This window comes from Zosterops lateralis, assembly GCF_965231275.1.
Source record: "Zosterops lateralis genome assembly, chromosome: 3".
In the NCBI taxonomy this organism is placed as follows: domain Eukaryota; kingdom Metazoa; phylum Chordata; class Aves; order Passeriformes; family Zosteropidae; genus Zosterops; species Zosterops lateralis.
The window spans coordinates 46,348,186-46,368,252 of NC_139764.1; the positions used below are offsets into that span (position 1 = coordinate 46,348,186).

Here is a 20,067-nt window from a genome sequence, read left to right on the forward strand (position 1 = left end):
GAACTTTAAATCATAAAGCAGGTAAAGTGCAAATGTTGCAAGAATGTGACAATATCCTGGGCTGAGGGAAGTGCTTGGCTCAGACTCGGTTCACTGAAGCAAGCAAAGGTGTTTTCAGAAGGGGAGGCAGTCCTGGGAGGTGACGGTGAGCGGTCAGAGCGTCTGGGCTGCAGTTGGGAGTTGGCTGCAGCCTGTTCTGTGGTGTGTGAGCTCTGTGTACCTGACATGTGTACAAAGAGCTGTACTAGCTGCAGATGTGATTCATCTCACCAAAATGATGCATTTGAAAGTTAAGCACCTAAGACCAGTAAGATGAATCACCCTCTGAAAGTGTTTATTGACTGGCACATAAGATGACTTGAGTAATTAACTTTTAGATGCCTAAGTTAGATGAGATGAACTTCATCTTGGCTAGAGAAACTTGTGTGGGACTGTGCTCTGTGCTCAGATGGCAGATGCATATTGATGCCTCTGTGGCACTTGCTTCTTGCAGGGTAGATTAAAAGAAGTGGTGATATATGCTTGTGCCTGCTGACATCATACTGTCCTTGGTTGTACAGACACAGCTCGTAGGGCAGCCTGAACTCTAAACACTAGCACTGTATAACTGTTATAAGACCAGAAACACCAGTTTTTGCAACAATAACACTATTAAATTTGTTTGTGATATAAACTGGTTTCTTTTAAGGCATAACCTTGCATAGTAGTTCATACTTATGCTGCAGCTTCTTGTTAGTGTGACAAACATAAAGTGAAAGTGTTAACAAACTCACTGCCTTGTCATTTTCCAGAGCCCAATATACAAATCAATATATAGTTCCCAGGAAATACAGTTTTTAAAACTACCATTTGGTCTTTCAGCTGCTGTTAGTGACAGAGAAGAGAAGATGCACTTAATAGCAAGGAGTGCAACACTGTGGGGTGTTAATATCAGAAGAAAAGTGAAAAATTGAGCCAATAGAAAAAAAGAGTGAGCTAATGTAAATATCATCATGGTATCGCCCCTTAAACACTGTTTCACAGAAGAAGCTTAATTTTTACAGTGCTAAAATTTATTACTTGCCCAGCCCCATACTGGTCAGAGAGTTCAGTCAGTCTGAACCCAAGCAGCTCTGTCTTGATTCAGCTTATACACAACCAGGTTTAACAGAATGTTTATTAGGAAGAAATAGTGAAATAGAAATAGCAAAGCTTATCAAAAGAAACCATCTTCAGGGCCTGATTATTTTTTTTTTTCCTTTTTAAATGGCTGGACTTTATATCTGGACCAAAATCAGAGCCTCTTTAGGGGCAACTAAGACCAGTTTAGATCCACTGTGTGATCCACTTGGGGCTGTTCTGAACCATCATTTTACTTGGGGAGAATTTGCTTTTGCATTAGTCCACCAGGAAGAATGATTGGCAGCCTTGTACAGGCAAAAGGGAAGATCTATCATCTTTGCTGTTTGTCTTCTTCAGTAGGTTTGGGTTATTTGTTATGAGCCGTCAAATTACATTTTAAAACTTGCATGGCATTCCAAAGACTTATGGTAGTTATTGAGATAAAGATTGAAAACTATTGATTTTTCAAATGAAGTGTCAATCCTACAATGAACTTGGTGCAACCGTTTTTTGCATCCATACAGACATATCATTATCTTTGTATCTGAGAATTTCCAGTAATTGAGACTAATAAGATTGTGCAGTGAGAAGAGTTGAGAGAGTCAGCTTCTGAATAAACATCAGTTATATCGTATTCCATATCCAGTGCTTTCCACACTATCAGTAAGGGAGACAGTGAAGGAAATGCTTTTCATTCAGTTAATGCAGCTGTAGGGCTACTAATGCAAGGATTTCCTGACTCATCAATTAAATATTGAATTTGCCTTTTAGACTTCACTTATCTTCTAATGCAGTTCCTATCTTCTCTATTTTTTTTTTCAGTCCACTCAGTCATCACATCTTATTTTTAAATTTTACTGTACTTTTTTTTGATTGTAAACATTGAAGAGGACAGAGTCAGCTGGTACTGAAAGCAATGATTCCTCGTTTGGGGTTTCTTTATGTTTTCATTATGTTACATAACATGAAGTTTCCACATGGGTTTTTGCAAGAGAAAAAAGCACAGCTTTCTGTCCTTAACCTCTCTGTTCTGAGGATGGATGCTGATACCCTTTATGAACCTTAAACCACTGATACTAGCTGAGAAATGAAAATATAACCTGATGCCATACAAGCTGAGATGAGAGACACTGGAAAAATTAATCAACAGGAAGCACTGCTTAACAAGAATTCAGCTAGAGGCAGTATGTCAAATATACCACAACTCTGACCAAGATATAGTATCTAACCAGCCACTGAGTACCATGACACACAAAGGAAATATATTCCTGGAGAATTACTGTTCGAAACAGCAAAAATGTATCCTCAAGCTATCCCTCCCTTTTCCAAGCATCGTTGCTGCTTTTCTCTGCCAATCTCTTCTCCTTATTCTAATCAAAAGAAATCCTCATTGCAGTACAGCAGAAGTACCCAGAAACTTTTGGGTTCTTCCCTTTGAAATGATGGAATCCCAAGCTGCTGGATTGCTTGTGTTAGGTAGCATATTGCGAGACACCACTTTCCCTGAAGAACTAGCTATTTCATGCAGAGATATTTCCATGCATTATTTTTAGTGACTGTTTAATGCCAATTAGTTGCTTTCCCTATATGTTTCAAAAATATAGTTTAGCTGATATGCTGAGTGTGTGTGAAAGCTATTGTCTTTGTTTGTTTTGTTTTCTTTGAAGAAGTGACTGGAATATTCTTAAAATGTGCCTGTTTGAGATCAATCCTCTAGATTGCCATGAGGAAATATAAAATATAATTTCTCCATTTCAACTACAATCTCCACAGAGCTAAGACTCCACACTCAGGAATTCACGAAAGGAATTCAAGTAAACCTGGCTCAGCCTTGGGTGAAGTAATAGCAAGTGGATCTGGAGATCAATAGCTAAAGAACAATACAAAGAAATTGATCAGTGTGGTCTACAGAAAAGTGAGTTTAACAAATAGTCTGAAATTCATCATTTACCTATTATGGTACTGATGCCTTAAGTCTTAGCTTCCATATTTTCCAGGTTCTGTAGTGCATTAGTATATAACTCCAAACTTCATATGAAGTGTTAGCAAGTTCTCTTCGCAGAGATTGTTAGACAAAACAATCCTTTTCCAGACCAAGAACAAAGGACGCTGGTGCAGCTTCAGGCCCAAAAAGTATGAACAGCAGCAAATTGAGGAGAGTAATCTGAGAGGTTGGGACTTCATAACCTGAAGCTGTAATTGGACAATTAACCCCAATATGTAAATGGACCAAAATTTATAAAAGTGTGAAAACGTGTGACCCATTGTCCATCTTGGGTAGAGCCATGGCCAGGCTCTTGTACTTCCCAAGGTGTATCCTTGGAAGGCCTTTTTAATAAATACCTACTTTATTCCTTTAACACTGTCTAGCCTCTGTTCTAGGTAGCCTCTCAAGGCATCAATATACCTCAGTAATATGGCATCAATATTGTTTAAAGATATTAAAAAGATGAAAAATGGGGATAAGAATTGCAATTATATTGAAACCTAACAGAAAGGAGAATGTACCAACTAAATTAGTAAAGATATTACAAGAACTGCTGAAAGGAAACATAAGCCACACAAAGAGTATGTGGCTTAAATTTTAACAGTTGGTGCAATTACTCTTTGAAACAAATATGTTGGATTCTCCATCTTTTTGTCTCTGAAGATCAACACCTTACCACAAGTTATACTCTGGAACAAAGTTTTGGGCTCAGTGTAATGATAAATGGCTGATATTTATTGATCTGTAACATAAAGGAGGTGAAAGTAGAGCTAAAGGACAGATTTATTCATGCAATTAATACATGCTAAATGCTCTCCAGCCCTTCAGCTCTCTCCCCAAAGAAACTTTTGGAAAGGTGTTACTAAGAGGATGAAATACCTCTTTGGAGACACTCAAAACCGCCTGGATGCATTCCTATGTCACTTGCTCTAAGTTACCCTGCCTTGGCAGTGAGGTTGGACTATATGGTCTCCAGAGGTCCCTTCCAACCTTAACTATTCTATGAAAAAAGCAAGAAGTTTTTCTGTTGCCAATTATATGAGATAAAATGAAATAATCTCACACTCCAGGTTACTTAGTGATCCTGGTTCATGACCTGGGGGCACTCAGGTGTAGGATTCTGTGATGTGATAGGATGTTGTGACATCCACAGTTCACTGTACTGTTTTCCAGCTCGAGATACTAAGCCAGGGTCTCCTCTTTTTTTATTGCATAATGTTTGGTATACCTGTCATGCAGCTGCATCCCACATAAACTCATGTGGGAGTTAAAGGAACAAAGCAAGGCTTGGACATGGCTGTAAGAAGAGCTCTCTCTCTTGTCTTCTGTTAATAAAGAATGTCTGGAAAGAAGGCTCGTGATAAGAAGAGTTGCTCTGCTCTTGAATCGATTGATTTCAAGAATGCTTTGGAGCAGTTCCAGAATCTAGTTGAAAAAATGATCATCCAGAAGACCAAGGAGAGTTCAGGCTTGTATACTAAAGATGGTGGTAAGAGATATTAATTCAGATGGAAAAGTGTAATTTTCACAGGGAGAGAACATATGATGATAATTTCCTTCAAATTAATGTTCTAACTAGAACTGTTTGATTTTTACAGGAAATAGAGAGATTGCATTCTGAAAGTTCTTTTCTCCTCCTGTTAGAATTTCTGGCCAAATTATAAGGACAATGATGATCACTCAGAAAATATAATTGGTGGAGTTGCCACATTTAGAAGTCAGCATGATGCCAACTTGTTTCCGTAAAAGCACAAACTTGATGAATTATGTAAATACAGTTACTAATTGTAAATAATGGGGGTAAAATTTTGCTTTTCTCAATGCAAGTGGCTGTTGCTGCTCAAAAGGATAAACTGTATCCCACACACCATTCAGGTTCAAGAAAAACAAATCAGAACTGTGATAAGTAAGGGAAGAAAAAAGATGTGAGAATATTTTATCTATTCTTTTATCTGTTTCCTCATGCATTGGGTCATGCATTGCAAATTAAGTAGTTTTGAAAAGGGAAAATATTAGGACTGATTTTTTTTTTCTTTTCAAATGCTTTAGTGAATACAATGTGAGAAGTTGGAACTTGCATGGTATTGGTATTGAAGGAGAAATAAAACCAGAGGTAGGGTGGATAAGAAAGGAATCTGTAGCTTGCCAGTTTTAAACTGTGTGGACATTGTTCCTCCCATACAGATGAGATAGACTATGATAAGTTCTATTCAACCACACGAACACTTTTTGGTCCAGCAGTCAAGGATCAGAATATTCAGGCCTTTTTCAGGAAGATTATGAGCAACCCTGATGAAGGGCCAGAGTGGCCTGAGGTAAGGATTTCTAGTTTCCTTAAATATGAAAAACTAATTAGAACTTTAAATGGTGATGGTATTTATCTCTTGTTTTACTTACAGTGTCACATTATTAATAGATTTTGCTCATGTCAGCCATTAAAGATTTCCTTCAAGTAGGGCTTGGGGCAAATCTAGAAAATAGCTCACAGTCTGAAGGACTGATTGTCCTTTGTTTAGGGTAGCAGAACAGTAGCAAATTATGTTTGGGCTCATTAGTTTATAAGAGAAGTAAGGGAAACTCTGTATGTTTGCTGGAGTGAGGATCATTTACTCCAAAACCTTATTGAGTTTCTAATACAGTCAGACTAGTTACCAGATTACACAATTACATAAATAATTCGGCTACCTAATTACACAGACAAACACAGTATGGGGTGTAATAAAAGAGGTGAAGCTCCTTTAGTTTCCTTTTGAAATCTGTGCATGATTTCCTTGGCATAAAATTCCCCAGAACCCTTTCTCTGAGAACTTCTCAAATTTTACTGAGTGTGAGCTGACTGATGACAGTCTTTTAATGTGGCTTACGTCTAAACTTTCTTGAAAAATGTGGTTGTATGATAGCTAATAATTGTGTATATGGAAAGGAGGAAGCTGTGAAGTGAAAGATGAAGAGTAATGTTGTGTGAGAGTATTTTTTTGAAAGATGTACATCTGAATCTCTCAAAGAATGAAAATGGGAGCTCTATTGTATAAAATGGAAAATACTGAACTAGAATAAAATACAACATTTTGTCTCCCATCCAAAGGGGCATTGCTTTTAGAATTTATTAAAGGAAGTATATATAATGTCTATAATATAAGAAAGGAGTTAAAAAAATCTGTACAGCTAAGTAGGACTAATTTCCCAAAGAAATGACTAAACTACTTTTGGGTACAGAGCTTGAGATTTGTAGAGCATTTCAGCTGCAAATTTCACACCCTGGAGCAGAAAGAAACTACTTACCTAACTATCCTCTGCAGGGATCTTCATCATGTTCAGTACAAATGGAACACTGTTAGACTTACGGAGATGGCAAAAAAAGGATTTTTTAAAAATTGTCTTTATATTACTTTTATTTTTTCAAGCAAATGGGAATCTACATATCTTTGTGGAAAAGCTCTTCTGTGTAGGCTAAAGCACTATGCTGCATTGAATATCTCAGTTTAGAAATATGGAGTTGTCTGTTTTGTTCAAATCATAATCAAAGAATATTAAATTACTAAAATGCGAGATAACTATTTGACTTTATACATATATCTTACAGAAGTACTTTTGCAATACATTGTTTAGTTCTATTTTGTTTTGTTTAGATTTTTGGCTGTTTCACAGAAGAAAGAGATGACATGTCATCCCCATCAAAAGAAAACATGGTTTTGCTTATATCTGAAAAACAGCAGATTACTCATTCAGGTGACATACTTCATCTTACATCAAAAACTATATTTTTTCTAATGCAGTGTGCTGTTCACTCTTGAAAGCAGAGTGATAAGATCACAGTTCTGTCTTTGCTTATTCATGCTTCTTCTTCTTCTGTGTTCTGAAATACATGGGGTTTTACTAAACATTGAACACACTGCTGCTGCATTTCCTAGTTCTCTGTATTCCTAAATTATTTTGAAATTATGAATATTTCTGAAACAGACTATTTTTTATGCAGTTCTCATTGTCTTTCTGTATTTTTTGAAAATATGGAGGAAGAACTGTCACATCCAAAATTATGACATTAATGATATTTAAGATGCAACATGATTCACTAAACCAAGTATAGGATAATTTATGATGAATTGCATCACTACCTTGTATATGGTACCGAAATGCATTTCAGGAAGAGAAACCATTCTTAGTATTATAGTCCTATTTATGTTTTCCTTACTAATATCGTTGTTTGTTTATGTTTTCCTTATCTGTAAGATGAAGAGTAATCTTTTGTCATTGACAGTTGTCAAGAGAAAAGATGTTATCAAGGGCATAGTGAAGGTGCCCCATCTGCATCTCACAATAACAGCCTCTCAGCAAGGAGTGCTAACTGTGTTTAACAAACAGGTAATTCTAAATCAAACTCTTTTATTATTCCATTAGACAGTACATAAGGGAACTGAGTGGAATGTGATCTAGCATTCAAAATATCCCATAAAAAACTACATATCTTTCTTATCAAAGTTAACTTTTTCTATATTTTTATGTACAGCAGGAAATATGTATTGTTCTTTTCAATTACAAACCTCTTAGAGAGTCCACACAAATTGATAGAAGGTAGAGATGGCTGATAATAGACATTCTTCATAGAAATTCATTTAATAGAAAATAATCTGAATTTCTGTTTAGAAAAGGCTTCCCTAAATAAAAATATATGCAGTTGGAATTAACTGTTAGATATAGAGTGGAAATCAGAGAATTAACTGTTTTCTACAGCTACTGAAAATATCTGGAATGGACAGAGACAGTTGTTTGCAAATAAAATTTATTCAATACAGCAACATCTAGAAGCTTGAAAGTAATGAGTTTTACGACAGTCTGCATTAAACTGGCTCACAGTTAGTTCCCTCATCAGTAAAATGTAAGGATATCTGTACCATTATAAGTAGAAATTCAGGCTTAAGATGCTGTTAAACTGAAGTTTTTACATTAATTTCCCAGCTGATTATATTACTATTTAGTGGCATGCACCTGTAGATGCTATGAGATAGAATGTGCCATACAGAAAACCAGGCTATCACACATCTATGCTTATTGGTGCTTTACATTTGGACAATTTTAATGCAGCCAGTTTCTTGAAAGTTATTTCAAGCAATGCAGTAAAACTTTAAAGTAGCACTAATGCTTTCTATGAGTTTTTGCTAATCAGTGCATAATGCTTGTGATGGGAGCATTTAAACCAAGAAAGGAGTCTTGCAGATGATTAAATAACAAAGCAGTACTGCAGTGTTGATAAATGCTGAAATAATGTATTTGAAAGCCTATCCTCCAGAACATTATCCCTCCTATGTAGCTATGAAAAATAATTTCCCAAAGTATAAGATTAAAAATAGCTCTCCTCCCTACCCCCTACCTGCCCTGCTATTTTCAAGTTGAATTGCTGCCTCCTCATAAGCTGGACTGATGTTATCTGTTATCAGTGACTGTAATGTAAATGATTTTACACCCAGCTGCTTAACACAGTGAATTAGGGACCTAAACTCCCACTTAGAAGACTATATGCTGAAAATTACTAGGGCATTACGACAGCCTCAAGATGTGCCAGGAGAGGATTAGATTGGATATTAGGAATAATTACTTTATCCAAAGGGTTGTCAACCATTTGAACTGCCTGGGGAAGTGGCTGAGTCACCAACCCTGGAGATATTCAAAAGAAGTGTAGAAGTGGCTATAAGGGGCATGATCTAGCAGAAAACTTGCCAGTGTTAGATTTACAGTTGGACTTTATCGTCCTTAAGATCTTTTCCAGCCTTAATTATTCTATGATTCCATGATTCTATTTGAGGGTTAAGTATTGCTTTCTGCAACAAATGTGAGGCTAATATGACTCAACATCTGTATTCAGCTCTACACCATCAACTACACATTTCTCAGGTTCTCAGACGATACTGCCTTCACCAGCACATAAAACCTGTAGGAATAGGCAACCTTAAGGACACGTTTTAGTTTCTTTAGATAAAGTCAAGTCTGATACAGTGCATGGATATCCATCTCTTGATTAACAATACTTTTAAACTCTGCTCAAAGGCTGTCCATGATGACACCTGGCATCTCACTTCTATGGGACTTTGATTGTAGCCTCTTGGTTTATGAAATGTGGGGTTGCTGGGATGACTATGAGGTTGCATTGGATAACTACTGATCAGGGGCAGGGGCAGGGGCAGGAGGAAGTGAAAAATCATCTGTGGGTGTTTCAGAAGGGAAAAGGTTGAAACTGGTTTTGAAAATTTAGTAGTTTTGTTAAAGGACATAGAAGATAACCCTGTCTCTGCTGGATGATGGTGGCACTTTAAACATTTCAGGTTTTGAGCCACATATTACACTGTCTACCAGTAGAATGGTGAATGATGCTATAGCAGTGTGGATATTCCTGTTTGCAGCCTGAGGTGCTGCCTCTGACAGGGATTTTGCTGGAACTAGTTGACGTGACATTGGGCCAGCATTATGTGTCTGTGTGACACATCCCATTTCTCACAGGAGCTAATGCTGTTCTAGCTGTCAATAACCATTAAAAGCACAATTCCATCAGAAGACCAGCTGATCTGTACTCTGTAAGTTGTAAAAGTGAGGGGTTTTTACTTATTTTGCTCACTTCAACATCTCAATATAGGAAACGCAAGCCAAAGCAGAAACTATGAAACAATTGTGAGGGAAAGAGAAGTATTAAGTTCCTCACAATATAAAGGGGATCAGACAGAAGGCAGGTTAAGGATCCTTCTCAGATCTTAACCGCCTACTCTTTCAGTTAGCAATTACTGTTCTGATCTGCCTGTGAAGAGGAGAGATGACTTTGTTTAGAATTTTAGTTTAAGAACTACCTTGTTATTTTGACAATATCTTTCATGATTTTTCAGATGAAGGTTCTGGCAACCATCGATGTTGAAGTAAGTTCTTTTTTGTCTCCTTCCCGCTAAATAATTTTAAGTAAAACTCAGCATGCACTAAATTGAAATAATTAGAAACTAAGCATTATTCTAATGCCATTTCTAATTTTGAGACTTCTGCATGATTTTTCATAGGGTACTGTAGATCAAATTTTAATTTGTTCAATTTTCAATAAAGTTTCAAGTTATTCCTTTCAGTTATTGAAACAATCAAGTATTTTTATTTATTTCCTCTGATAAATGAAACCTCAGATAAATGCTTCTTTTTCTGCCAAATTATCCTTTACACATTACCTCATCAGAATCTTTTCTTCTAAAATCCAAAACTTCAATTGTCACTGTAAAATTTAAATAAGTAAAATTTTAAGTTTGTTAATGGAAAACAGTTCTACATTTTGCTAGGTAGATGATTGGCTACACAGTGTATACATTAAAACCACGTTTACCCTGGGAGTATCACTACAGGTTTTAGGTAATGAGCTTCTTTCAAATGACCTGTAGACAAGAGCCATCAGTCTTAGCAAAGTGACGTGACCTATTGTCCTAAAAGTCAGTGTAGGTCTCTTGTGCCAGGAGGCAGTGCATTTTGTTGGTTCTCTCTTACATATTGTGGTATTTCTAAAATGAAATAGAAGTACTCCATACCAGAGGCTCAGACTACTCCAACTCAGAGAACAGCTCTGGGCCCGAGTTGTATTTAATTTATTGCAACAACTAATCTGACATGAGGAATCCGTGCAGAGAGGTAACTGTGAGAAATATTCTTGGGACCAACTGACTTTTGGAAACCTTGACTTGAGTTTCTCCTATAGGTATGCTACTGGAGTGAATTTTAGTCATTCCTACTTTGCTTGTAGAAACCCCTTTCCCCAGTTCAAATATGCAAAGGTAGGATCTCCCCCAGAGAGGCCAAGGGAAAGAAGCTGGAAGAAGCTGGAGTGCTTGCCTGATGCTGCAGTGGGCTGCAGGGTCCCTTTCCTTTCTGAGCACTAAGCGCTTGTTTTAAAATGGTTCCTCAATGAATGTGAAGGGGGTTTTGCAGCCAAAGTAGGACAATATTTGGCAGCTGTGGAAGTATTAGGAACCATTGGAGGACATCTTTGCCATAAAATGTGTGAAAGAAGGATATGTTTAACATAATGGTACCTCCCAGTATAATGGTGCAATACCATAATTGTTAGGATTGTGATTCCAAACAAATGCAATAGTAAAGCTGGTAGTTTTACTATCTGTGAGCATCCACTTGTTTCAGCTCTGCATCAGATCTGTGTGGGCTACCCTGATCTGCTGTCACTGTTGTTACAGGGCACACTCCCATCCTTTCTCAGCTGGGATGTTTCCACTTTTTCAGCCTTTCCTAGAGGCAGGAAGAAGTAGGTTAAAAATAGTTTAGATTCCTCTTTGTCTTTGGGATGGAGAGTCATTGTTTTTGGGGATCATTTGATCAGTAGAGATCATTACTGCTGAACATGACAGTCTCTACTGCAGTAGAGGGTGACTTACAGATTGCAACAATCCTTACACTGCTATGCTTTCTTCCATTCAGTGTTCTCATTCTTGAGGTGTTTAAGAATGGAGACCCACTCAAGCAGAGACAGAGGTCTTGGCCCTGAGGATATTAAGCCAGAAAGACTGGACTAGAGTAGTGCTAGAAATAAAATCCAGCAGACTGCAGCCATCAGAACTCTCCTAGCATTGTGATGGTATAAATGGAACATGAACTATGGGTACATTTGTTACAGGGATGTTAAGGAGAGCAGGTTACTTCAAGAAAAACTGATTGCATTTCTTGATGAGATTATGTGACTGAATGAAGAGCAGAGCATAAATTAAATAAACTTAATGCTCTATTCAGTATTTTGCTTAGAACCACGCAACCTTCTGTTTTAAAATATGACCACTGGAAAAAAAAACAAACAAACAAACAAACAAAAAAAACAACAACACCAAAACTAATAGGCTGCATTGACTAATAATAGTAGTCAGCATAGAATCATTGCTGAATGCTGATGGGAATACCGATAGTGAACGAATTACTTCTTTCAAAAAGGGAAATGAAATGTCTTTTAAATATCGCTTAGAAAATCATAAACAGAGCCAATGGATAAGCAAGAGAAAGTGAAACAGAAGCTGTATTGAAAAGAAGGAAGGAAATATAAGAGCCCTTGGGTGACAGGATGGAATAAGATCATAATGAAAAGGTTGATCTGGTGCAGCTGCCTAGTTTATCTGTCAAGTATGGCAGCACTAAGAAGACAAATTCTCATAACCTTTCCTCTGAAGCTGAAACCTGTTACTTTGGCTGCATCATCACAAGCCAACATAGCAAATTAGTGACAACTGAAAATATAAAATCATCTTTTTGAAGCCATGTAGTCATTGTTATCTGGCACTATTATAAGGACCTCAAAAAGCCACAGTTATCAAACTTTTTTGTAAGAGTTACCAAACAATCCACAAGGCCTCTGCAGGACTGACATTTTCCACGTTTATTGTAGTAAAGGGCACAAAAAAATCCTTGTAAGTCTATTACCACTTGCCCACAGATCATTAGGAAGGAGAGAAGCTTTCTCCTGCGAGAGTGTTGATATCCTCTGTCAAGATTTTGGACCCTTTAAATGCACTAAGAGCAAAACCAATATTATGTACAACAATGGAAATAAAAGTAGAAGCATCAGGAGTCTGATCTATACTTTGCAAGAGAAATTGTTTTACATTAATACCTGTATAATAGGAGGTATACTTGAACAATGGATTCATATGGGCAGATGTATATATTTGTAAATAGTTGATCTACCTATTGGGAGAACTAAAATTATTCAATCAAGTTACCTATTTTCATAAACATTCATTTCAGTTTTGTTTTATAGCTGAAATTTTGGCTGCCTTTAAATTTCTTTTGTTTCAAACCAAACTGTATCCACGTAAAGCTTCCTCTGCTTTATTATGGATGTTTTCGCTTAAGCTTTCTCTGCTCAGAGTGCTTTTCCAGAGTGTCACTGCAGTTCAACTAGCTGTATATGTGTATTGTGTCCTCTCCTGTGCAACATTGTGCCTCTCAGGTGAGTCATTGATTACAGAGGCTGAGCCTGGTGCCTCCGTAACTTCATGTATGAGCTATTCCTCGAGCTAGAACTCTCAGTGGAACTAGACCCGGCAGGTCAAGTGCAGAATATATGTGATTTATGTGAAAATGGTTTAAAATGTGTACTTAAGACGTTGATAAATTTACAGAGAAAATCCTTTTTTAGCTACTCTCTTTATTTTCATCAGGATACTGCTTGGATCACTGGATGTGATTATCTGCCTAATCTGAAATATGTTGTGGCTGTAACTGAAAGCACGATCATTCTCTGGGACTATATATCAAAAGAGAGCAAGGTATTACATTGGATCAGACAAATGTCAAAATGAAATGTGAAAGTTGATCAGTCTTTGTTTCCAATATACATTCACATACCTTTAGTCTAACAGGATGAAGACTTTTAACTTTTTTCTTTGTAGGAGCTCAGTGAAACAGTAGAGTTCACGCTAAAGGAGGAATACTCTCTACATGCCAAGTGGGATTATTAAAGTATATTCAAACTTCAGAAGAAAAAGAAAAATTTTACACTATGGTGCAAACAAGCCCCCAGAGAATTTCTTTTCCCTATGTATCTAGTGTGTATGTATGCACCTGTATAGCTAAATTTTGTGTGCATGAATGTATATCTCAGAATCTATTAAGAATCAAGGAACAGGTTTTACAAAGAATATAACACAGATTCTTTTTGAGGTAACTTCCTTATTTAAAGAAAATATTTCTTCATATCCTGTGTTTTGTTCAGGACTTTCTAAGATAAAAAACATTTTGATGTTAATAATGTATGTCCAAATTTTTTAAGTTTTCTTTAATATCTTACACATTTTTGCTGACCCATATCTTAGCTTTTTCTTCCTGTTCCTGCAACTTTTCTTGGAAATTTCAGATTAGCTGAGATGATCAGGAGAAGCAAAGTAATTATTTTTAGGATAAGATTTTTCTTAGGATTTGATTTTTTCCCCAATATTAAAAGGTTGCTTCCTGAACTCAGACAGGTCAATTTAAGTCTTCTTGTCAATCCAATTGGACATCTTGGAGGAGGGCTCAAATATTTATTGTCCACCTATTATTCTCCAAGTTCCCTCCACTCATTACATCAGTGAGAGCTGCACATATCTTGTTGATGAATAGGTGCAGCTCTCTTTCAAGACCACAGAAATAAGACAGACAGTTCTATCTCTATTACATCTCTAATGTTTCTGTGCTACACAGAGAGCTTTGATGCAGTTAATTCCTATGGCATGTGAACAGTTCCCAGTTTAGGCTGGCAAGGATACTTTAATCAAATAACAGATGGAGTCTGGCAGTAGAACCAATAAACAGTGTTATGCAGATGACCCAAAATCCCCTTCCTGGGCCTTCTAGCAAAATATCACAGTCTCTTGCAACTGTATTCATTTCCACTATCTCTGTGCTTCAAAAACTGAAACACCTGCCCATATTGGTATACTTGACACTCCCAGGCTGTATTATTAATTAGGACTCTGATATAGGTTCTTCCTGTGTATTACTGCTATATTTTATGGTTTGAATTATTCTTTAATTTGGTTATTTACAGTTTTCTTGTAGAGAGCATCTTGTTTTCGAACAGGAAACCATAGCATATACACCATCCCACAGAACATGCAGAGGTCCTTCCTAGAATTTGTAATTAATATTTCTTCACTGAAATGCAAAAAGCTACCTATGAGACAAAATCTTGCTGAAACCACTAGGATTTGTTTTTAACTCCACTTCATGATGGTCTTCCATGAGTTTCTGATACCAGGAAACAGCTAGCACAGAAGCAGCTTGAAAGAACAAAGTCAAGATTTGAATAACTAGATAAGCATGGTAGATTCAATTTAAGGGCCCTAGTGCAATATCTAATAAACTCTCTACCATATTCCACAGAGTGATGGCTTTGTCATCAAACCAATGAAAAACTGTCTGCTCTGTGTTTGTACGGTGACTATGGCAGATAACCTGGCTAAGGATACCATCTTAATAGGAGATTATAAGGGTTATGTGTATCTGCTTACTATCACCAGTGATGACTTCATAATGAAACAATCTAAAACCGGAAAAGTATCACAATTTAAAGTCATGGACTCTGAATCTTTTGATATGTAAGTAGCTAATGATAAAATATTATCTGTCTTGCATTATATTTTGTTTTTAATTTGGGTTTTATTTGCCCTAAGTGGAGGATTATCTTCTGTTTATAAATTTACGCCATCTAACCAAAAAACCAAATTTTTCAGACTACAGTAAATATGAGTTGCTTGTTGTTGCATGAAGGAAGTGCCATAATTTTCACTAGAAGATTTTACAAGAGATCTTAAAACTGAGAGGATGCAGAATACAATTCAAGGGGAGGATTCACAGTTGCTGTTACCCAGTTTGACAAAGGAACAGCTTTACTGTGCCCAGTGAAATGGAAGCGCGATTCTGACTAGAAAAGTGCATGGTTCAACCCCAGCTTTCTCTCTGCTTGCATTTGAGCTGGAAGGGTGGTTCTGTGTCTGCCCTGGATATTAAGTGTTAGCATTAGTTGTGTATATAATCTCACTGACAAAATCCCTGTCCACCTACAGACGCATCACAGTATTGCTACTGTAGCCTAATAACTTCTCCATTTATATCCCTAGTCCTAAACGCAAGCTACATGATGACTGGGTTGGGAAGATTAAGTATTTTCCTGCCCTAAAACGTTTTGGATCCTGCTCCACAGACAGTACTAATTCTTTTGTTTTGGATGACATAAAGCGACTGGAGGACCAATTGTAAGTATCCGGCATCTTCTAGAAAACAATAGGTCTTCTGCTTTATAACTCTGCTGGAGATCAGTGCCTCATAAGATGTCATCTTGTTATATTGAATCTGCCTTTTCTATTAGCATTGCTAACAAAAACAAAAATATAATTGTTTAAATGCTTAAATATTTTTGTGTGCTAGCTTTTGATGTAAGAGAGTATATGTTCAGTACTCACAACCCTTAAAATATATTATGTTGACAGTGTTATCTCCTCCACCTTCTCCTCAGCAAGCAAATTTTAGGTAGAAAATTGATTGGTTTGTTGCACATATAACATGTATCCATTTATTTAAAATATTTACCCAGTCAAAAATAAACTCAATTTCATTTACAGTTTTATTTTCACAAGTTTGAGTTGCACAAGATTAAACCATGCACACCATTTATTCTGAGGGCTGTGAAGTGGTTCTACTTTACAACAGAAAAGAGATTTTAAGAGGCCTCCTTATTTGTGCCAAGTCCTTATTCATGTGGCTCATCAGTGCTATTAGCTGATTTAGCTGATTCCAAGCCTAATTAGTCTGTGAATAGCACAATTAAATAATCTAAATTCAATTTGATGTAAGAAGGACCTATAAATAACATATATAATTATTAAATAACATATAATAATATGTCATTAAATAACATATATATATATTATATATATATAATAAATTTTCATTCAAATGTTTCAAAATATTGTCAATATTACAACTTCTCAATTCTCTTTGAGGTACATCCAGAGAGAATAATAGATCTTTAAGGCTAGTAGCTACAATTATTAGAATATATTTTAATTCTTGGATAACACAAGCCATAGATATTCTTGTAGGTATTCTTGAATCAATACAGTAACTTTGGGTTTTCTGAGTATTGCATGTCTGTTGAGGATGGGGAAAGTGCACTATGAAACACCTTTAGATTGTCCCAGGTCACATAGGTGTCAGCTGAAAAGCTGAGAAATCCTGTTGGTTTTTGTTGGGAGCTTTGGAAAAATAGAATTAGTTAGAAGAGAAAGAAGAATAAGTCTGCAGACCCAAAAGTCTAGTCAAAAGAGTAGATGCTACCATTGTATACTTCAATACAGAACAGTAACTGTAACTATCTTGGTAGTTCTTTTTAATTTCACACTGGCTGTAGTTGCATCTCCAGATACTTATCTCAAAGAAATAAATACATATCTCTAAGCAGTTTTTCACAGTAGATAGAATTGCACAGCTGTTAAAATGAAATTAATAGTCCTAAAAATACCTATAGATCAAATCACTTTGAAATGTCCATCTAATAAGTAACTAGTTTAAAAATATGATTTACTGCTTCTAACAAAAGAAATTTCCCCAATTAACTTTGTATCAATGAGTTGTTGTTGTGCTCAAAGAGGGATGCAATGCATCTTCTCTCTTATGGGATTTAAGTTTATTTGTCAATAATGGCCAGTGAAGAACTATAATATTTTCTTATAAAGTATCTGGAAAAGAGAGGTGTGGAAATGATCATACATAAGGTGCTTCTGTTGCAAGGCCATAGCTTGGGCAGGACTTCACAGCACCAGAATCCCTTATTCCCACTGAATTTGGAAGAGTATTGAGACTGTTTGTTAAAGAGCTAACAGACAGTTATATAGAAGTATAAAAGTTGAAAAAAACTTAGGAAGTCTGTTAATCATACATTTAAATCAATTAATTGTTATTTTGTACTGTCAAGAGAATTAAGACTTCCTTGTTAAAGCTCTGGAAAGAAATCTTTTTCTCCCTCTAAATACTAAGAAGCAGTCTTTTATTTACACCTGCTTAGAAATAACAACTCTTTTATTAATCCTCAAAGTTTCTAGAGTCTTTTGTCAGATTTACTGCCATCCCCATTTATGGTTTTCAATATTAATGGCTGCTCTAGCCCGAAGTAGATGAACTAATACTTGTCTGAATTTCAAAGGAAAAAATTAAAAGTATTCTCATTTAGTTCTGTGCAGCTTATTTACACTGGCGGTCGTTTCCTGGGAATGACAGGTGTTAGCCCTGCTATTGCTACATCCAGAATCAATAAAGTAGTCACTCATTGGTACCAATGGATGAAACTTGGAGAGACAAACAGAAGTTGCAGAAAGGATGAGTTTAGATGGGAGACTGAGTCGATTTCAGTCTGTGTTGGCTGTTTGAATTCCGATGCTTTAGCAGTGAATGTAATAGAATAACTGTTGAGTTTCAGATACGTGTGGTCTCTTCATGTTGTCATACAACACAAAATAGGTCATATAAAGACTATTCATTATGCAGTACATTATACAGAAGCAACAGAAAACTAACTGCACTTACTTAATGTAACACTGAGATCACAGTAAACCTCCATGTCTGAAACAGGCAAACACAATTTCTTTGGTACTTTTCCTCAGTGATGAACTACTTAAAGCACACAGGCTTGTGTGCAGCTTACTTTGGCAACAGCTACCATTTTAGGAGTCTGTTTGGAGTTTGCCTGTTAAAAGATTCAGGTATGCAAAATGGATATTTATTTCTTTAATGGAATGTGCACTCTGTTCCTGTTTCATTGATGCCAGTATCACTCTGTAAGTCTCTGTTATAAATCAATTTGCCTTTAACATGAGATTGCATACATCATGCAAACAGCTGTTCTGTATACTACAGAAAAATAAGGCAGAATGACTGTAGACTGTATTTTCCTAGTATTTCTTACATGATTGTTTTATTGATGATTTCAGACCTGTAAAGGAATTTTCTGTCCCTAAAGGAGTAAATGCCTTCACATACTGTGGAAAATCAAAAGTCATTGTCACTGGAGGTAAGTACTGGGTTTTTTCCAAGAGATTGTTCCTGAAAAAAAAGTTGTGAATTTTTTTATTTGAGTTAAATAAGATCAAATAAAGCTGAGTTAGCACCTTAAGAATTTCAACAATGGCTTCTGCCTACAATTAGAAAAAAACAGAGGCCTTGCTTTTAATTACTGTCAGCCCTTGTCTGAAGAGATATACTTCCTGACAGGAATCTGTCAAGGTCTCCATCTGGGTTTGATTCAAATAGCATTTATATAATAAAACAGAAGAAACAGTACGTCCAACTACTCTAAGGTATCTTTCTAAGTCACAGTGGCCTTAACCAGGTTATGCACATTTTTCCTTGCAGCATCAGCAGAGCTTCCACTCTATTACTCTTTCACCATCCTTGCATATCTTAAGCAGTCACATTGGCCTATCTTAATGCTTTCCATTGGTCTCTCTGATCATGTTTCCCCAAAATATTACTGTTTGTTCTTTCTCCCAAAGCAGACTGCAGAAATGGCACTTTTACCGCCACTTCTTCCCTGTTATCCAAAAATTTTATGGGCCTGTCTACTGCAGTGGTCATGTTTGATGCTTTAGAAGTGTTGCTGGAGTATGGCAGCAATCTTGTTTATATATTCTGTCTGATAGGTTGGTATCCTCAAGTGACATTGATGCTGCTTCTCTTCAAGTCTTTATTGCTTAAAACTTTGTTAAAAATTGCAATAGCAAACATAAGAATTCTTACATCTGTATACAATGAGAGCTAAAAAACTGGCCAAGACTCTCCTGTCCAGCCTCGATAATATACATGGCAGTATATGGGAAGTAATGCAATTCATGCTGAATTATAACAGTTTACCAAGTGGAAAACTGTGAAAGATATCAAAATAAATATCAGGCAGTTCTATTGATTTTCTAGACACAAGATTTAAAGGAAAAGCAATACTGTAGAAAAGTTATTAGTGAAAATTCTGAAGTTCAGCCTTGGAGGAGATACTGTTTACACTGATTACCTTGTCACAAAAAGTAGTGTGGAGAAATTTACTGATGACATAAAGTAGGGAGGTCCTATTGAACAAAATGTGATCAGTATTTCCTACAGGTACAACAGGAGGATTTTGCTGTAGTAATAAAACCAAGGTAAAGTGTCTGAATAAGAAAGAAAGTCAATTACACAGGAACTAGAAAAAGTTTCTTTTACACACTGAAAATTATTCTTCCAGAAATAGCAGAAGAGAAAAATCTGGATAAAATTTCTTTAAAAATTATAATAGCTGTGGTAGGCCAAGCCAAAGGTCTGCCTAGTGCACTCATCCCACTTTGTTAGTGACCAGCAGTAAACACTTGTGGCACAGAAAAGGAATAGGGCAATCATGCAACAACACTTGCCCTAGGTACATGTGCTGGTTCTATCTTGCTGATATGAACCACCTTTGAGAAAGA

General features: G+C 36.3%; 1 protein-coding gene across 1 annotated transcript in view; it reads left to right on the forward strand.

Annotated features, from left to right (window-relative positions):
• Positions 1 to 4,426: 4,426 nt before the first annotated feature.
• Positions 4,427 to 20,067, forward strand: part of WDR64 (WD repeat domain 64) — a gene marked incomplete at both ends in the record, with an annotated part of 52,667 nt that continues 37,026 nt past the window's right edge. The window contains 9 exons of the mRNA XM_083857780.1: positions 4,427 to 4,577; positions 5,273 to 5,403; positions 6,718 to 6,817; positions 7,347 to 7,450; positions 9,958 to 9,987; positions 13,261 to 13,368; positions 14,963 to 15,177; positions 15,700 to 15,834; positions 18,565 to 18,644. Of these exons, the coding sequence (XP_083713906.1) occupies positions 4,427 to 4,577; positions 5,273 to 5,403; positions 6,718 to 6,817; positions 7,347 to 7,450; positions 9,958 to 9,987; positions 13,261 to 13,368; positions 14,963 to 15,177; positions 15,700 to 15,834; positions 18,565 to 18,644 (1,054 nt within the window). The remainder of the gene's footprint in view (positions 4,578 to 5,272; positions 5,404 to 6,717; positions 6,818 to 7,346; positions 7,451 to 9,957; positions 9,988 to 13,260; positions 13,369 to 14,962; positions 15,178 to 15,699; positions 15,835 to 18,564; positions 18,645 to 20,067) is intronic.